This window comes from Salvia splendens, chromosome 4 (assembly GCF_004379255.2).
Source record: "Salvia splendens isolate huo1 chromosome 4, SspV2, whole genome shotgun sequence".
Taxonomy (NCBI): domain Eukaryota; kingdom Viridiplantae; phylum Streptophyta; class Magnoliopsida; order Lamiales; family Lamiaceae; genus Salvia; species Salvia splendens.
In genome coordinates this window covers 33,430,509-33,450,195 of record NC_056035.1, presented here as the reverse complement: position 1 = coordinate 33,450,195, position 19,687 = coordinate 33,430,509, and the positions used below count along the sequence as shown (strand labels likewise).

Here is a 19,687-nt window from a genome sequence, read left to right as displayed (position 1 = left end):
CCCCTATTTATCATATCATCTAACAAGGATTTTAAACACATCGAACCTGCTGTGGAGGCTATAAGCCTTCTCAATATGCCAGAAATATATGAGCAAAAAGAAATTGCTAGAAACATTGAACAATAGCTGAAATAGTTACAATGAAGTTCATAATAGTTGAAGCTAAGTTTGAATAAAGCATTTATGTTTCATAGTATAGAAACTATTCAGATATCAATAAAGCATATAGATACGGTATTTGCCTCAATCCTTGGCATCTGCAATTCCACCTGGAGTTATCTGGAAAACTTGTTTCTGTTAAGAAAACTCACATTGTTCTAAATCGGATTTTCAAATATGAGATTAGAGATGGACATTTATTAAATGTAGAAGCAGAGAAAGGATATTGCTTCAGCCTCAGGAAGATTAGGGGCATCAAACACCTTGCAGACGCGTTGCTCGCCTTTGCCCTTCCTGAACATCAACCTTATGGTGGCTGCATGAGCCAAAACATGGCCACCTGCGGGCTTCTTCGGATCTGATATGAACACACCTCCTCCAGGATCAGCAATAACTGCAAATCATAGTTTTGATTAGGATTCGAGTCGAACAAAACTATAACACTTGTTTTTTTTTATTCAAGGCATTGATTGGTTTAATGCAGATTTGATTTACCCTGGTTGGTCATGTAGACAGCAACATTGAATTCCTCAGCAATCTTGATTAGCCTTGAGAGCATCTGAGCCAACTTTTGCTGAAAATTGTAACACAGTCACATAACTGCAGAATATGAGGTTCTGAACTAATAAAAACTTTTAATAGTGGTCCGTACCTGTCGGTCTGCAAGTTCGCCTCGTCCAGTGAAGTCCACCCGGAATAGAGCTATGACTGAATCAACAATCTGAAACCAAACTTCATTCACATGAGTTCCCTGTAATTTTATGTACAAAAAGAATGCTAAATATAGCTTACCAACAGTCTGAAAGGCTCTTCTGCCATTTTTGCTGCTAGACCGAGAAGCAGGTTGTATTGATGCTCATATGTATAGGCACGAGCGTATATGATCTTTCAGATTTCCAAAACAATATATATATATATATATATAATCAGATTCCAGAGTGCGAATGGTAAGGTATTAGTGAATTAGTGAACAAATTGGATTTACATTGTCAAGTACAGCTCCAGCATCCATCCCAAATCTTTCAGCAATGGGTATGATTCGATCTGGACGGCTGCAATTTCTCGATTCAAGGAAAACCAAACAACATCCAGAAAACTTTGTAACATAATGACTTTAAAAAGAGTCATATAATATGTCGGACTGAACAATCAGTAGATAGGATACAATGTCCCCTCAGTATCAATGTAAGCAACCTTTCCATTCCCTCCTTTCATATTAGTAGGAAGCTGCAAAACAAAAAAAAGGTCCCCCCCAGAAGCTTCAGCAATGCGAATTTGAAGCAAAGCAATAATTGATAAAACAGCTAAAGAATTAGGTTTAGAATACATTTGTGATGAGCAATTTAGATATCAGTTCCCTACTAACAAAAAGTATATGCACATGTCATTCCATGAAAAAGAAGTAAATAACAACTTTTGTCTAGACTTTTTCTGCTTAGCTCATCACCTGAGTAGAGACACAGAGAGTATGGGCAAGCTGTGTCTTTCCAGATCTGAATCAAATGTTGGTTACGGATATCAGAATACAAGTTCATTAGAATCATGAAAGTAATAAATCAAAAGCTTGAGTTAACTTTTAGCAAGTGTTTTGATCAAGTTAGCAGAAAATAGTATTCACCTGAATTCCCCAAAAGCTTCTGTTATTGCAGAAGTTTCTATCCCACCTTCAGCACAAATGATCTATGTTCAGAATACTATGCAGATGAATTCAAATGAAAATCACACAGAAGATTCATTATTACCTCCTAACAGTTCATCAAGAGCTTGGCTTCCAGTAGTGATGTGAACTACTGATTTTCTCTGCATAGCCAACAATAACTTGATATCAGTCTCTGTGCAACAATGAGAGTCTGCGTATTACTGGTAAAAGCTGAAGCACAGAGGAACTAGAAACTCACTTTCAGCAATGCATCACTGCCAGTCATAAAACCAAAGTTCTGTAGATGCGAGACATCAGTATACACCACAGCTTTATATAAATATTAGTAACCATAACAAAAGAAAATTATTACTACTAACCACTATCTTTTCGACAGCTTCACAGATCTTATCTACTTTAGCCTCAGAGAGTCCTTTGATTCCAGTCAAATTCTGGTCATTAAAGAAACAACAGGTCAGATGCCTGCAAAATTATAACAAGAAAACTGTAAGGTGATTTAAATATTCACCTTCTTAGTGTGCATCATCAAGCCATTGCATGTGTAGATCCCAGCATCCTGCAGCTTCTTCACATCTCCAGCATTGATTCCATGGGCTGTCACTGCAAATGAAAAGTAGAATAGCTCTAGAAAACTATATCAAGCTATTAGCCAAACACATAATAACAGATAATATCAATTTTGTCAGGAAACTTAACTACATCTACTGAAGTTTCAGATACAACTACCAGCTCACATGAAGCATTTCTTAACATATTTTTAGGAAGTATACCATAATTACTTGGGAGCAATCTACAAGTAATAATACTGAGAGTGCTTAGAATATGAAGTACAGAAAAATTCTCAGAGAGAGGAACGCATATATCGGCATAATCAAGCATTCACAATGAATATTTCTCTAGAGATTGATGAAACTTCATTAATTGTGCTAATCTATCACCAAGATCATAAACATCCGAAAATTATTAGCGCATGGCCATCAAAAAACAGTAAAACTCGTGAAGCTCTGTGCACTTGTGCTCCACAAAAAATTATCAATAACACACTTGACAAACAGGAAACAGGAACACGATCAGAATCATGTACATTAACAAATAGAGCAACAGTAAAGTACACGGAAAAAATTTAAACCGATTTGAATTTCCGAAGGTTAGTTGTATCACATTTGACAGCAAATATACTACAAAAACTATAGAACTCAAATGAAATCATACGAGTATAAAATGAAAATCTACCGATCGTATAAAATCATCAATCATATAAAATGAAATAATCACGTAGAATGAAGCAACTGCATCGCTTAAAAAACTGATCCATCTAGAACAATCAAAATGTTAATGACATTTAAACGAGATGAACATGTTTTACGTTTATCAATCGCTTCGAACAGGTCTTCTTCATCTTCGATCTCTTCCCTTTCCACGATCTGCAACTGGCTCTGCTCTTCAGCTCTGGTGTTCAAATTTCAACAGCGGAAACAATTAATCGAATAGCTACAAAGATAAAAACTAGTGAAGTGTAAACTGTAAAGCAATCATACTTGAATGCTAGCATCTTTGTTTTGAGAGATGAACAGGAAGAGTTTTATCAGAGAGAATAAAAATGCGGAACCAACGTAATAAGAGTGATGTTTTCAAATGCGCGAACTGTGTGATGAGCTATATAACTGGTGGAACCGACGAATTTATAATTTAGTTTTTTTGTTTCGTTTGGGATCCGCTGTGCTGTAATTTGATGTATATTAACACTTATATGCATATCATTAGAGCATCGTTAACGGGGGAGGCCGGGCCGCAAAACGCGAGTCCCGGCCCGTCCCACGCGATGGATGGAGGAGAGTCACGGCCCAGGCCGGTCCCGGGGCCGCATTTGCGGCTCGGTGACGGTCCCGCGGCCCGGCCTGGCCGGCGTTAATCGGGCACGGGCCGCATCCCGCAAGTCCCGGCCCAGCGTTATATGCTCTTCGGGACGGGCCGCAAGTCCCCAAAAATTAATTTTTTTTTTGATTTTGTGTCTATAAATACGAGACTATTGTTAATCATTCTTACGTGCATTATCCATTTCAATCCTCTATTATACCCTTTGTTTCGAATTGGTTCAACAGCGATGAACATCAGATGGACTAGTTCGTCAACTCGAACAATTGGTACATACCGGCATCGCCACCATCGCAGCCGACGCCTAGTCCGGGAGTCGGTAGCAACGTCGACGTAACATCGCCGGTCAACGCCGAAGAGTTCGAGATCAGTGAGATGGAGCCCGCTCAAGGGCGGGGCAAGGGCAAGGTCGGCGAGGAGGATGGGCCGAAGAAGTACAGTCCGCAAGAGACAATGTGGCTTGCGAGGAACTACGTCGACGTCGCCGAGGATCCTATCATCGGCAACCAGCAGTCCGACAAGGTTTTCTGGGAGTGGATTGCTAAGAAGTATAACGATGGGCGTCCTAAAGGGTCGATCGAGCGTAGCTACGTGAAGCTGCGCAAGCATTGGGGTCGGGTCCAAGCGGATATGAGCAAGTGGAATGGAAAGTGGGCTAACGTAGTCCGGATGTGGCCGAGCGGGCACAACGAGGCGGACCTCGTCGAGAAGGCGAAGGAGGCGTTCTTCGCTGACGGGAAGATGGCCTTCAAGTACTTCGACGTTTGGAAGCTCGTCGAGAAGAGCCCGAAGTACACCAGCGGTGCCGAGCTGACGGCAACTGGGGCGGCGAAGAGAACCAAAGTTTCCGCCTCCGGAAACTACTCTTCGAGCGAAGGAGGTCCGGCGATCGACCTCAACGTGACGGACGACGACGTCTTCGGCTCCTCTCCTAGCATTCAGAGCGGCTCGATGGGAACAAAGGAGGCAAAGAGGAAAGCAAAGGGGAAGGCAACTGCGAGCAACTCCGCTATGGTGCCACCGCCGATCAATCTGTCTCTGGATAAGATGTCCGACTCTTTGTCGGAGATGAGTATTACATGGCGGATGAGCCAGCTGACGGAGTTGACATCGAGGGATACCTCGACGATGTCGGAGTTCGATCTCGAGTTGCACCGTGAGATGATTGCCTACCTTCGCGCCCAAATGAAGAAGTAGTAGTTGTGGCCTGGGTTTCTATGACTTGTATTTTTAATATGCTTTCTCTAGGATTTGTAATGTTAATTTCTACTGAAAAATGCAATTTTCCGATTTTTATTGTTCAAAGTATTGCATTTACGAGTCAAATATGTTGAAGTTGTGAATAGTGTCAATTATTAGTTGCGACCCGTGTTGTGGCCTGCAGGGTTAGAGCAGTTGGGGTCTGGGCCGCAACTGTAGAGGAATGATGACGTGGAGGGGACTTGGGGTTTGAAACCGGGCCCATGATGCCCTTATTTGTGTAGAAATATCAAATGCAGTTAATTTTTTGTGTTCACGCCCCTTAAATATACTGCTTTTTTTTAGATAATTCACGAATTTGATCACTTGCTAAATTACTCACAATACTATTGATCGCCTAATAAATAGTACAATATTGTTTAACATTCAGAGCATCCACTATAGGAGCAAGGGGGCGGACGGCTCGGAGGGGGTGATCTATAGTGGGCGGAACATCTGCCTCGGGGCGGACGAGGTAGCGGCGGATAGCGCGCGAGGACGGGGCGGTGGGGGATAGGCGTGCCGGTCTATAGTGGGGCGACGGCGGCGCGCCTTAGCCCCCTCGATTTTTTTTTTCCCAAAATTTCTCCTATAAATACCACTCCTCCACCCTCCATTTTCACCATTTTCATACACTCTCCCTTCATTCACTATCTACACTTTCACTCTCTAAAATGCACGGTGGAGACGACGAATCACCCGACTCACACGATGAGGGCTATGGCGGAAATCCTTCCCAGCCGTCGAGATATGGCGGCTATCCTTCTCAGCCTTCGGGATATGGCGGCTCTCCGTCCCAGCCATGGAGTTGGAATCAATCTCCCCCGCCATGGGTATCGAGTCCAACTCCTCCACCATCTCAGCCGTGGAGGTCTTCGAGTCCAACGCCCCAACCTTTTCAGAGGAATCTGAGCCACTCGACGTTTGGAGATTACAGACCCAACCTCGACGCCCTTCACCATCCGCGTCCGGAGACCCTTTTCCTATCCAGCAGCTCTCCTTTCACGCAGGCAGATCAAGACGCACTGGATACGATGTTCAATCTACTTAGTTCCGGCGTACCGGATACGCCCGTTGCGACGAGAGGCAGGGGGTCTGGTGGCGGTGGCGGCGGCGGCGGCCGTCGCCATAGCGGATCGGGCAATGTCAACTCCGCCGCCAGTTCGGGCAGCGGGGCAGGCGGATCGGGCAGCGGCGTCGGGTCCGTGACTGGCGGAGCTTCCAGCGGCTCACTTCTAGCCGGACGGCAAAAGGCCACGCACTACACCAATGAGGAGTCTGTTGTTGTGGCGAGGGCGTGGGTTGCCGCCACATCCGACCCCATATTGGGCACCGATCAGAACGCGTTGAGCTTTTGGAAACGCGTCGTTGCGGCCTACAACGACTTCAAACCTCGTGGTGCCAGATCGCGTGACGCGGAACAGCTCCGCAAGAAGTGGTCTAGGATTCTGCCGCCCACCCGGAGGTTTGCGGGCATATACCAGAACAACCTACTCCATGCGGAGAGTGGCTGAAGCGAGGCTGACGTGAAAGCACTTTCGATGAGCCAATACAACGTGCTGGGCTATCCCAAGTTCACAATGTGGGATGAGTATCTAGTTCTCGAGGACTACCCGAAATTCAAGGCCATCTGTGCGCAAGAGCAGGCTCCGGCGCCGAAACGGACAAGACACAACATTGTCGGGGACTACAGCAGTGGCAGCGGCTCGCAATCGTTCGACCTGAACGAAGAGCAAGCCGAAGAGCCATCCGCCACACACTCTAGGCGCTCTCGCCCTCCGGGACAACGTGCCTATATCTGACGCGCTAGAGAAGCTGGCGGTTCCTCCCGCCGATCGTCGGCAGCGTCTGGATCGCTCGCCCTGCAGCCTGCGCCTATGCCGCCGTCAAGAGCAAACGAGGTCTTGAGGGATAACGTATATGTGCAGCTGACGCACGAATTGCATGAAGTCTGCAGCAAATACGAGGCCGCAACCGACCCGTACATCAAGAATATATACTCCGACCTCATACGTCGGCTGCAGCGCCGTCTGCACGTGACTGATGATCGTCCTGGGGCTACGGTGGCCGGCGGCAGCGAGGGCGACGGAGATGGAGACGGAGAAGAGGAGGAATCGGAATCCGCCACCGATTAGACGGTGGCGGCGTTTTTATTTGTATTTTTTTTACGTTCGTTGTATAATTTTACATTTGCAAATACAACGAATATTCGGTCCCAATTAACTCGTTTCATAATTATTTCAATTCCGCTGATTTAAAAACAAAATGAAAAAAATAAAATGAAAATTGGTTATAAAATTTCGGGGCTATTGGAAGTGTCCGCCTATAGTGGCGGAAACAAAAAATTGGGGTTGTAGACAAAAAAAAAGGGACGGGGCTATTGGGGAAGGTCGCCTATAGTGGATGCTCTCATAGTTGTAGACTTGTAGTAGTGTTACATAACAGAGCAAGTAAACGACAATCAAATACCATTTGATCCTTACTGTACAATATAATTTGACGATTCAGTTAATAGATTGCACCATTATAGAGTGAAGTGAGTTATCATTGATAAAACGCTTTAAATTGTTGACTACAGCTAAATAATATGCGTTAGATTATTAAAATAATGGAACATTATTCAGATCAGTATCAATATAGGTGCGTTCGGTTGTCATGACTAATATCATGAGACTATTCATATAGGATTAAGTTATGAGATTATTTTAGTTGGAGGGGTGAGACTATGACTAATTATCATGAGACTATCCATCTAGGATTAAGTTGAAGGGTTCAATCTTATGAACCAAATATGATACATATTTAATCATGAGATTTAATTTTGCCAACCGAACACCCTCATAGTGTAAAAAACTATTAAAGTCAATTAACATTAAATTAGTTATAACTAACTTTAAAAAAATATCTCAAAATTTTAAATGCATATAACTATCTCAAAATTTTAAATGCATATAACTATTTCAATTTTAAAAAAAAATCGCACAACATATATCAAATTAAAGATAATTTTATAAAAATTCCAACGAGATCATACATGCATATGTTTCAATGTCAAAATTTGATAATTTTTTCATAAATATTCATAAATTTTTGTAAATTTGATTAAAAAAAGGTTTTATATCAATACAACTTATATAATAGGAGTATGTCAATACGAAATTGTGTTGACATTATTATGTCTTCATGTTGGTATATTTAATACTCCATCTGTCCTAAGTTACTTGAGTAGTATTCCATTTTGGCTTGTCCCAAGTTACTTGATTCATTTTTCTTTTTGGCTAAAAATAAAATATCTAGTCACACTTACTTTATTCTTTCTTTTACTTTATTCTCTCCTCTCTCTCTTACTTTATTCTTCCATCTACTTTATTTTACTTTATTTAACTCACTAAACACAATTTTCTTAAATCTCGTGCCCAAAAAAACGTCTCAAGTAACATGGGACGGAGGGAGTACATTTTATCAACATTGTTTTCTTAAACTCTAAATTCGATAGTTGTTATTATCTTTTTAATATTAAAAAACAAAAAACAAAATTACACATGACAATTTATAGATCGTGATCTTTAAAATTAGAGCATCCCCATCCATGCTCTTGCTAAAGAGCATGGATATGGGTCCGGACTCGCATTTATTAATTTTTTACTCCTTGCTCTTCCCCAATAGCACAACATCCACATTCATGCTCTTCCGCAAGGACATGCTCAAAGGTCTCATCATTCCATTATTCAATTTAAAAACTTCAATTACTAAAAACATTTCGACAATATTAAAATGCATTAAAAATACCCGATACCATTACAAATTACTTAAAAATTAAAAATTACATAATTAAAATCCTAAAAATTAAAAATTACATAATTAAAATCCTAAAAATTGAGATTGAGAGAGTTGTTTGTTATAATGTCATTTTTTGTGTTTGAAATGAGAGTATTTATAGATGAAAGTATGAATTTTAGGGTAAAAATAATGAAAAAATAAATTAAAAGTGTGAAAAAACAGATATATTTTATTAGGAAGTGGAAAAATATTATTTTTATCAAATCTGATTTTTCAGATTTTTTCGATTTTTTTTAAAAAAATAATAATAGAAAATGTTAAATCAATGGCCAACCAGAGCATGCCACGTCGGCTGCTCGTGCTCTTGCCGTTGGCACGGACGTGCTCTATGCATAGAGCAGGGTCGTGCCGTCGGCAAGAGCACAGCGGCAGATAGCAGGGTGCCGCGCCATCGGCACGGACGGCGTCCTTCCCCAAAAGCACAGCTGGGGATGCTCTTATATGAACTTAAATTAGTTATAGTTAGCAATTAAAGGAGTAGTTAGCAATTGATCACATTCCATTATCCATTATAGATTATAGTATTAAAGTTAAAGAAGAAAATGTTGTAGAATTATAGTGTTGATAAATAGGGATGTAAAGGCGCAATCATATTTTTTTTGCATGGCTAAAAACTTTCAATTTAATTAGATTATTACTGTTGTGTTGATATTGTAAAAGACTGCCTTCAATCTTTCATCCTTTTGTGTGACTATCACTTGCTCGGTTTGGAAAATATGCTAACTTAATTTTCTTGTAAAGTCTTAACAAGTGGTGGATCCATAAATTTTATATTGAGAGTGCGATAAATAATTACACCGACTTTGAGATTTAATATTCAATCTATCTATTTTTTAATCTATGTAAAAATTTACTTTTTGATATTATTACTTAAAAATGTTTCACTATTAAATGAAAGTTCTTGGATATTAGTATAACAAAGAATTTATTTTAATTATGAAAAAGTTTTAAATATATAAACTAAAACAAAAACACATCATATTTTTTATATAATCCCAAATCTGAGCATTAAAAATCATAAATGATAAAGATTTTCAATAATACATGCTTTATTGTGTATAAAATAAATGAGAGAACAAATAATAGAATTATTATATTTAATCTAATATTAGATAGAAACTATAAACCATTAATCAAGATTATATCCTAATCCAACAATACATTATTTATTGTGTATAAAACAAATGAGAGAACAAATATATATTACTCTTAGTTTACTTTTTATCTACTTTAACTATTAGAAGAGCATATTACCACTAGGCTATTTGCAGTTTTGGGGGTACACTCGTGCTCCTTTGTTCTTAAATAGATCCGCCACTAGTCTTAACTCATTCTTGAGCTTACTATAGACTGAGTAATATAAACATTTGCATTTTGACATACTTATTATTATTATTATTATTATTATTATTATTATTATGTTGAATAGTTATACCATGTTGCCCCGAATCTAAGTTAAATTTATGAATTTTATGATCTCAATTTTGAAACTTTTGAACTGAGTAGTACTAGTCTATTTAAAGAATCAACTATCACCAGCATACATCTTTTGTAAGTGACACATAAATATTTATCGATAGAGGCTGAAATTTCTAAATTTTATTTTAAAGTATATATTCGAGTAATATAGATAATTTGTAGGGGCTTTTACACTAATTTACACTAAATTTGAATAAATTTTAAAAATAATTAATAGAAAAAAAAGTAAAAAAATTATTCATTGAAGGCTTAAGCCCCTCCCCCACTATATTTGGGTTGGGTCCGCCCATGGTTCAAACAATCAAAAAATACTCTCGTCTTCGACTAATTGCAACCTTCAATTTTTTTTACACCTATCCTTATAACTTACCCTTGTAATTAGGGGTGGGTAAACGGTTCTCAGTTATTCGGTTAACTGAGAACCGAATCGAAACCGGTCGGTTACCGGTTAATCGAAAACCGAAATTAACGGTGTTCGGGTCGGTTCCGATTTTGTATTTTGAACAAATTCGGTTATCGGTTAGACTAATTGCAGCCTTTAATTTTTTTTACACTTCTCCGTATAACTTACCCTTGTAATTAGGGGTGGGTAAACGGTTCTCGGCTATTCGGTTAACTGAGAACCGAATCGAAACCGGTCGGTTATAGGTTAATCGAAAACCGAAATTAACGGTGTTCGGGTCGGTTCCGATTTTGTATTTTGAACAAATTCGGTTATCGGTTCTAACCGATAACCGCATTTAAATTCAATTTTAAATTTTATTAAATTTTAATTATAATTTCAATATAAAATTAATTCTAAATTCTTTGTCAGATGTATAAAAAAGTCAAGAAAAACTTACATTAACTTTTAATTGAATATTTTTAAATTTTCACATATACAAAAATTGTGTATTTCTATATTAATTTTCAATAGAGTTTGAATTTATGAGAGTGTATTATTTTTTTTATTCGTAAATAAGTGAAATTTATAAGTTTTACGTATTAATAACTAAAATTCCATCATTTAACTTTAAACTGTAAAACTATGTTTTGTTGGATGAAATTAGCAAGCACTTGATTATATTTTAAAAATATTGTAAGATGAATTATGTACAAATAAACCAATTCATTAATTGCAACTTTCATTATTTGAACAATTCTACTTGTAATTTACCCTCATGAGTCATAATACTCTCATATACAAAAAAAAAAAAAAAACTGTGGTCAACCATTTTATTCCACTATATCTCATTAATGAAACACTTTCTCTACTAACTAAATATCTACATAACATTTTAATAGAAAAATGACATCTCCAATATTACAACGCTCAGGACGGACCCACTAGGCGAAGGCTGAAATATGATACTTAGTCAAGAATGTATCGGCCCACATAAAACCTATCAAATACACCAACACAATCCATTTGCTCATACTCAGTTTGTAATTAATTTAGTTACATAAAATAATATGGCTTCATATCCATGAACTTTTGTTTGGTATGTGAAGCCACTACAATAACATAAACTATTCTATATTAATTTCAGTTATATACTTATGTACATATACTTACTAAGTACTATAAAAAACGGATTAATAGATTTAGAATATAATTTTTTGGGATGCAAAATCATATGAGTAAAATTAATGTAATATTTTACTGTTTTTTTTCAATAATCAGTATTTTTTGAATATATAAAAAAAGAGACTCAAATCACTAAAAAAGTAGTGAACATGAATTTATCAAAACAACTGATAAGGATTGTCAAATAATAAAAAAAAATCAACATAGGACAAAGGCAAAAAAATCGTTCATCCACAAAAATTAACAACTAAGTACTATCTATTTGTCTTAAGTTTCAATCTAATAAGGTGAGACCTATTTTTTTACAAACAATACTACTACTAGGTCCGTTCTTTAATATATTTATTAACTAAAAAATGCACAAACATATATAGAATCAAAATAAAATAGTAAGAGGACCACTTATTTGTGATAGTATATCATACTAAAAATAGATAATATGGTGATGGTAACGATGACGACTGTACTAATCATAACTATAATATTAATAATATGAATTATTATTATATTAAATTTATTTTAATAATATGAAGTATTGATATAGCATTTAATTAATTTTAGTTAATGTACTTGTGTAATTTGAAAATTGCAAAGTTGCTGCTTGAATATTTTCAAAGGAAAGATGCAAATTGAAAAATTATAATTGTCATTTACCTTTGTAAAAATATAAATACTTATTTTTAGCAAATAATGAATTTTATTGAAAAAAAAATATTTCACAATTAACCTTTGTAAATATATAAATACAAATTTTTAGAACATAGTACTTAATGAATTTTATGGGAAAAATATAAATAAAAAACAATTATCATATTTATTTTTTGTACAGAAAAAATATAAAAAACCTCTTCAAAATAGGAAAATGATATATAGTAAGTGTATCTTTTTTAGTATCCTTCCTCTCTATAGAATTATTTTTCCCTTTTATAAATTCACTATTGATAAACCCCTCCGCTCCCGACGATCATATTGTATAATCTAGGGTTTCTCCGCTCAATCATCCACAAATTCACAAACAATTCTATCCCCCATGTACAATTACATTCGTAATCTATTTACTCATCTCAACTCCCTCGATATTGGTATTTCCTGCCCCTGTCCATGTCCAATTTGATTATTTCTTCATCTAATTCTCTGCAGAAGAAGTCCCAATAAGGCTTACTGAGCAATCAGCAATGCAGATTGAGGAATTGGAGAAAATCGATCCTTCCAGCGCCAAGAATCAAGAAAATACGGAGAGAACAAGGAAGTGGAAAGCCTCGGTGGGAAATTCTGACGCAAAATCTTCGAATTTCAACTCCGTAATTGATATATCTGGAAAATTTCTCGATTTTCCGCTTGTTAGTGGCGACGATAGCACAGTGGAGGAGGTTTTTATCTACAAGAATGAGTTGAATTTGATTCCGAAAGATGTTGGGAGGCTTAAGGGTTTAAAAACTATCAAGTTTTTCGCGAATGAATTGAACTTGTTTCCTGGGGAGTTTAGGAATCTGGTTGAGCTTGAATGCTTGCAAGTGAAGGTAACGGAGCCGGGAGTTAGTGGATTGGAGTTAAGTAAACTGGGGAATTTGAAAGAGCTAGAGCTCAGTAGAGTGCCCTCAAGGCCTTCTGCTTTCCCCCTTTTGCGTGAGATTACTGGGCTCGAGCGTTTGACGAGGCTCTCCATTCGTTATTTCTCCATAAGGTAGAAAAAATCTCGAATATTTATGCGTTTGCAGCGGTTATATTATCACATACCTGTGCTCTGTTTTAGTATGATATCGCTTAAAAGCGGAGATATATTGTTCACTGTCCTTTTACAATCAGGGTGTTAGAGGGATTCCCTTGTAGAAGATAGGCGTCTGTGTTAATCATACTTCAAAATAGGGTGCATGTTTCTGTGTTCTTCTCTGGTAGAAGAATGTCCTGATATTCTAAAGATTACATATCTTGTAAGGATTTGTAAAGAAAACCATTCATGATAAGCCTTCTGTTTGTTTAGATATGCTCAACTCTTAATCAGAGTGCTACATCTACATCTTTTGTTCTTCACACGTTGTTGCCACCTTTATGTGGATTCATCAAATTCTGATGAGCTAGCAACCTTATATATGTCAACTCGTTTGTTTTTCAGTAAAAACATTTGTATTTAGGGTATTGTTGCTTGACCTATATCTTATTTCTTCTTCTCCTCACCTTGCATTTCTTTTAATGATCCCTGATTTTTTGTGTGCACACTACCATTTGATGTTCCGCATAGCATGGATGTATCTGTGAAATCAATTTCATGATTTCATCTACTGCGAAAATAAGTGCAGTTTAAACATTGATTAGAAAATGTAGTTTGTTGTGAGACTTTGCTGAGACATTCTGAAGTACACAATTGTGTGAAATGGTTTGGCTATATACACTTTGAACTACTTTTTTTTTTCCTGGAATTGCTGTATCTGTCATGTTTCTGCGCCATCTGAGAAATATTATCAATAATCTCAACTTTTATGTAATTTTTATTTGAAAATATTCTTTACTAATTTCAGTGCATATGAATGGTTCTGGTTAGTTCCTTGAAACGAACTAGTCGTCATTGAAGTAGAATGCACATACGCAATAGAGTCTGTGTTGGGTGATATAATTGGACTAAGTTAAAATTCTACAATTGTCTTTTTTTCTTACAGATATCTACCTCCAGAAATAGGCTGCCTCAGTAATTTAGAGGACCTGGATCTTTCATTTAACAAAATGAGGAATTTACCAGTTGAGATTACTTTGTTGAACTCATTGGTGTCTTTAAAAGTGACGAACAATAAATTGGTTGAGCTGCCTTTGGGATTTTCCCATCTTCAAAGTCTGGAGAGCCTGGACTTATCAAGTAACCGGTTAACTTCCATAGAGTGTTTAGAACTTGAAACAATGCATAATCTTCAATCTCTGAATCTTCAGGTATGCAACCAATGATAATACCAACTTATAGAACTTGACTGACCTCTTGCCTTTTGTATACATTGCCTTTTGGTTGTTATGTTAGTTTGTCATGTAAACCTGATGTAATGTTCATTTCTTTGTTATAAATGTTGAAGCATAATCAACTTGGTGATTGTTGGGTACCGTCATGGATATGTTGCAATTTGGAGGGAAACAACGGGGATCTAGATGAATCTGCTGCGATGGACGTCTATGAAGGTGATATAATTGTCCTTGTAAATAGGCCTTTCTCATTCTCTCACACACACTGGCACACATGCACAAATACATACACAACATGCATGTGTTTTTGTGTGATTTTTTCCCTAGTAATGTTCACTATGTTGGCATGATGCAGGCTCTACTGAAGTGCAATCCATTCATTTGAGTGGATGCCCTCCTAATCATCGAAGTTTATCTGCCCGAAAGACTAAAGGATGGAAACGCCGATATAATTTGAAAACAAAAGCTCGCCAGGAGCGATTGAATAACTCCAGGAAGTTGAAGGGAGATGTTACAAGCCGACACACTTTGGAAAAATGTATCACTTGCAGAGTGGTTGAACATAGTGATGCTGCCCCATCAGAAGATTTATCTACTGTTGAGGATGCAGAGATGGATCAGAAAGATATATCTACTGTTGAGGATGCAGAGAGGGACACACATGAGTCAACATCCAATGGAATGAATGGGCTCACAACAGATGGAAGGTCTATGGATGGCTGCTCATGTTCGGCAACTGATTCTGTCATCTCTCAGTGTAGTGCAGTTTTGGGTTCTGTTTCTGATGCTGTGGAGGCGCTTGATGAAGTTTCATCTTCTGAAACATCTAATTGTGCACTGAAGTACAAAAGGCATTCGGATAACGATCTCGATAATCCCAAGCCTTCCAAACACAGAAAGCCAACCAGTGACCCGTATTATTTGTCGTGCCAATACAGTAAAACATCATTTTGTGCGGCTGGAGATCGTCTACCTGATGGATTTTATGATGCAGGGCGAGGTCGGCCATTTATGCCACTACCAAATTATGAGAAAAGTGCTCAGGTTAATTCACGAGAAGTGATTCTTCTTGACCGGTAAGTGCTTTCTTATGTGATATTCTGTTCAAGATATACTTAGTAATGTTCTTTATTTTGAACTAAGTAGACTCCTGTCATGTGGTCATCTTGCTGAGTTACTTATCTTATAATCCTTATAAAATATACATACTTGATTGGTGCCATGCCATACACAATTTGATTGTTTGTGTTTCTTATCAGGGAAAGGGATGAGGAGTTAGATGTCGTTCTTTTGCGTGCTCAAGCCTGGGTTTGTCGATTTAGAAATATAACTATAAACGAGCAAAGAGATTTAGCATCCGATACTTTGCAGACTGCATCACTGCTAGCTCTTTTTGTATCGGATCATTTTGGCGGAAGTGATAGAAGCGCTATTGTCCAAAGGGCACGTAAATCTGCTTCTGGTGCAAACCATGGTAAACCATTTGTTTGTACTTGTGCTGCTGGGATGATTTTTGACACTAATAAAGCCAACAAGCAAAGGATGGATAGTGTTGAAGAATCTGTTTTCCTTGATATCTGTGAGAAATCTCTTCACTCGATAAAGGAAGGACGTGGTTCCATTATAGTTCCTATTGGTGGTCTGCAGTTTGGTGTTTGCAGGCATAGAGCCTTGCTGATGAAGGTACACCTTTTAGTTAGTTACTTATCTTTCTTATTGTGGATCAGTGCTTCAACTTATACAAACTGAAATTTGTTTTGACACTGTAGTATTTATGTGATCGCATGAAGCCTCGAATCCCTTGTGAACTAGTGAGGGGTTACTTGGACTTTTCGCCGCATGCCTGGAATGTAGTCATTATCAAGAAAGGAGAGTCATTGGTCCGCATGATAGTTGATGCATGCCATCCTCTGGACATCAGGGAAGAATGTGACCCTGAATATTTTTGCAGGTTAGTATTCTCTTTTAGCCACGATCTGTTATTATTTACTTTATTGGTTTAGCATTGGATGGGAATGTATGATTGCAACCGAGTCAATCTACTATAATCTCGTTTGAGAAAAGCTTGTTAAGAAAGCCCTGTTAACGTAGTCTAGCTAAGATTGTCCACTACTTGGCTTGTTAGCTCATGTGATATGAATACCACATTGTTCTACATGAAAGGGTGGAATGTCATATAAGTGAGTGTCAACCTTTTACCTTTGATCATGATTTGGGTTATGTTGGGGCTCCTTAGCTTATATGCTTATGTATTTGATTAAAGGTAAAGGACTATCTCCCACTTATGTCGCATTGCACACTCTCACCTTGAACCAATGTGCGATTCGTATCATCATGCGGCTCATAGTGAGTTCTAAAATGCATAAACTATTGATTTGATAATTGATATTGAACTTATATTTTATGCTCTAACTAGTGATAATCATATTCATATTGTTGATCTAAAAAATCTTTTATTTGAAAGTAATAGCAGTAAATACATTGTTTATTAAATGCAATTATCAATATTTAAAAACCTAGGGTTGATTAAGCTTGAATATGTCCATGAGTTCTACTCGGTAGTCGGTACTAATCGAGTGAAGCCTGAATTGCTGCGATTTTTTGCCTGATATTTTAAACCTCTCTGTGTATCTCAGAGCCTTGAATATGATTTCAGGGCAAATGTCAACTGTTTTCAAGTATAGTTTCTAACATTTGGATTTTTTTTAATTTTTAATTTTTTTTCCTGTTTTAGGTATATACCCTTAAGTCGGGTCAATGCTGTGGTTAACCAAGATAACAATTCTAACTGTCCATTCCCTTCTCTATCTATGTGTGATGAAATAGAGAAACTGGCACACACCTCCCTAATGCGCTGTAATATTGGATCATTGGAGGCTGCAGTAAAGGTATGGTTAACGTTTGTTCCTATATCTACTTGTGCTTGTACTAACTCACTGACTTGTGAAAACACTGCTGTTAGCTGTCATTAATTTTGGCATTTAAAGTAGTCTTGTCATCCATCTGCATTACTACATTGGCATGGTTTATGTGTCCTGTTTTGAAAGTCTTGTCATGCCAATATGCAGGTAAGGACGATTGATATATGTGAGGGTGGGGCTTCTGCGAATGAAGTGCGGAACTTTGAGCTATCCTGTTTAGGGGAAGTCCGAATGCTGAGCGTCTTAAAGCATCCATGCATTGTAGAAATCTATGGTCATCAGATATCATCCAGCTGGTCTATGTCATCTGACGGAAACTGCGGTGGTCGTAGATTACAATCTGCTATATTGATGGAGAACATAAAAGGAGGCCCCTTAAGGGTAAATTAAAGTTCTGTCTGGACTTGTTTGCTTGTATATTGTTGGTGTCTAATCTGCAATTGTGTTTCAACTTGACAGAGCTATGTGGAAAAACTCTTGAGCGATGGCGAGAAGCATGCTGCTTTAGACTTGGCACTATCTATTGCAAGAGATGTAGCGTTTGCATTGACAGAAATACACGACAAAAACATCATCCATCGTGACATAAAGAGTGAAAACATTTTGATTGACCTTGACCAAAAGCAGCAGGACGGAACGCCTACAGTGAAGATATGCGATTTTGATCGGGCAATCCCCCTTAACTCTTACCTGCATACTTGCTGCATCGCACACGTGGGGATACCTCCTCCCAATATTTGTGTAGGGACTCCTAGGTGGATGGCTCCCGAGGTGTATGATGCAATGCATACACAAAGCATTTATGGATTGGTAAGCATAGTCAGAAGTTGACTGAGCAACACCTAGTTTCAGTTCTTTTGTTGCGTTGTTTTTGACAAAGTGTGTTTATATGCACAGGAAGTGGATATTTGGTCGTTTGGCTGTCTGCTTCTGGAATTATTGACATTACAATTCCCTTATTTTGAAGTGCCAGAAACCGAAATTCATAATCTTCTGCAGGTATGCCTTTCCATTTCACCCCTCCCCCTTATATATGCATTTCATAACTAACTATGAGATGTAGAATATAGAAATATGGTTGGAAGGCTTTTCATCCTAAATGCAAGGCATTGCTTTGGAATGTGATACCACTGATGTGTTATCATCTTTATATGTTCACAAAACTGGACCATTTTCTGGTTTTGAGTTTAATCTTTCAAGTTTTACTGTAGTAGAACTTACTTAGTGCTACTAGATATTTGGCTTAGTTGCTAGAGCACATTAGGGGATGGGATGGGATTAAACAAACTCCTTTCTCTATGCAGGCGGGAGAGCGACCCAAAATGACGGACGAGCTGGAGGCATTGGCTCAATCCATTGAGGAGCTTGAGACGGAGTCTGAAACCCTCAGATTTCTCTGTAAACTCTTCCATCAGTGTACAGAAAAGAACCCTGCTGATCGCCCATCAGCAAAGAAAATCTACGATGCGTTGCTTACGCAAATGAGCTCAGCTACTTGCTCGAAAAGCTTAGACGAATAATAGTTCTAATGTGGGAGATATCCACTTAGATTTCAAGAATTTTGTAGCGCTATGATATTGCGGGGCTAACAACATTACATTTAGCTGGGATCTATTAACGACTGCAGTTTGCTAAATCTTCGTACCAGGCTGAACCTACACAGATCTAGGATTTTTTAAACTTGATTCCATTCATTATTAGCTGTATACTTATCAATATCACATTATGATTAATGAAACTACTTTATGAATTTTTGAATTCTTGAGTACTTGTGATATAAAATATGCTGGTTGCACTTGTTTTTTGGGGTTTATTCTTTAGTATATGCTAAATTTATGGTGTTCATTTTTAAAATTTCCGACCAACTGAAGTGATAACGACCGTGAGAACCTGGTATGACAGTATTTAAAAATACCAATTAAAATTGAATTTGTATATGATTTAGTTGTTAAAAACACGAAAAGACAAATAAAAATATCATCTGTATTGCATCTCTGGAGCTTT

At 37.7% G+C, this 19,687-nt stretch overlaps 3 protein-coding genes across 3 annotated transcripts; 2 read left to right on the top strand and 1 right to left on the bottom strand.

Annotated features, from left to right (window-relative positions):
• Positions 1–89: 89 nt before the first annotated feature.
• LOC121799536 (meiotic recombination protein DMC1 homolog) lies at positions 90–3,447 on the bottom strand. Its single transcript, XM_042198937.1, has 15 exons — positions 3,358–3,447; positions 3,186–3,268; positions 2,328–2,419; positions 2,179–2,250; positions 2,058–2,096; positions 1,902–1,959; positions 1,778–1,823; positions 1,607–1,652; positions 1,325–1,386; positions 1,145–1,211; positions 952–1,044; positions 812–880; positions 655–733; positions 387–553; positions 90–288 (listed from the first exon to the last, which is right to left on the bottom strand). Exons 1-15 carry the CDS (start codon positions 3,369–3,371, stop codon positions 244–246), a joined length of 1,032 nt encoding a protein of 343 aa, XP_042054871.1. The 5' UTR covers positions 3,372–3,447; the 3' UTR covers positions 90–243.
• A 2,520-nt stretch (positions 3,448–5,967) lies between these two features.
• Positions 5,968–6,447, top strand: LOC121801013 (calpain small subunit 1-like). The gene has a single exon (XM_042200490.1). The coding sequence runs from the start codon at positions 5,968–5,970 to the stop codon at positions 6,445–6,447; it is 480 nt and encodes a 159-aa protein (XP_042056424.1).
• Positions 6,448–12,735: 6,288 nt separating this feature from the next.
• Positions 12,736–19,441, top strand: LOC121799535. Its single transcript, XM_042198936.1, has 11 exons — positions 12,736–13,503; positions 14,474–14,738; positions 14,876–14,978; positions 15,118–15,838; positions 16,022–16,445; positions 16,532–16,713; positions 17,497–17,650; positions 17,831–18,064; positions 18,143–18,493; positions 18,581–18,682; positions 18,988–19,441. The coding sequence occupies exons 1-11, from the start codon at positions 12,995–12,997 to the stop codon at positions 19,201–19,203; spliced, it is 3,261 nt and encodes a 1,086-aa protein (XP_042054870.1). The 5' UTR covers positions 12,736–12,994; the 3' UTR covers positions 19,204–19,441.
• Positions 19,442–19,687: the final 246 nt, after the last annotated feature.

Excerpts from the sequence above, each read along its gene's own strand:
- LOC121799536 (XM_042198937.1), bottom strand. Across the intron at positions 2,097-2,178 it reads AAGCTGTCGAAAAGATAGTG|AACTTTGGTTTTATGACTGG; the intron begins GTTAGTAGTAAT and ends TCGCATCTACAG. Across the intron at positions 734-811 it reads GCGAACTTGCAGACCGACAG|CAAAAGTTGGCTCAGATGCT; the intron begins GTACGGACCACT and ends TACAATTTTCAG.
- LOC121801013 (XM_042200490.1), top strand. The coding sequence starts at position 5,968 with ATGTTCAATCTACTTAGTTCCGGCGTACCGGATACGCCCGTTGCGACG.
- LOC121799535 (XM_042198936.1), top strand. The coding sequence starts at position 12,995 with ATGCAGATTGAGGAATTGGAGAAAATCGATCCTTCCAGCGCCAAGAAT. Across the intron at positions 14,979-15,117 it reads TGCGATGGACGTCTATGAAG|GCTCTACTGAAGTGCAATCC; the intron begins GTGATATAATTG and ends GGCATGATGCAG. Across the intron at positions 17,651-17,830 it reads CATTGGAGGCTGCAGTAAAG|GTAAGGACGATTGATATATG; the intron begins GTATGGTTAACG and ends GCCAATATGCAG.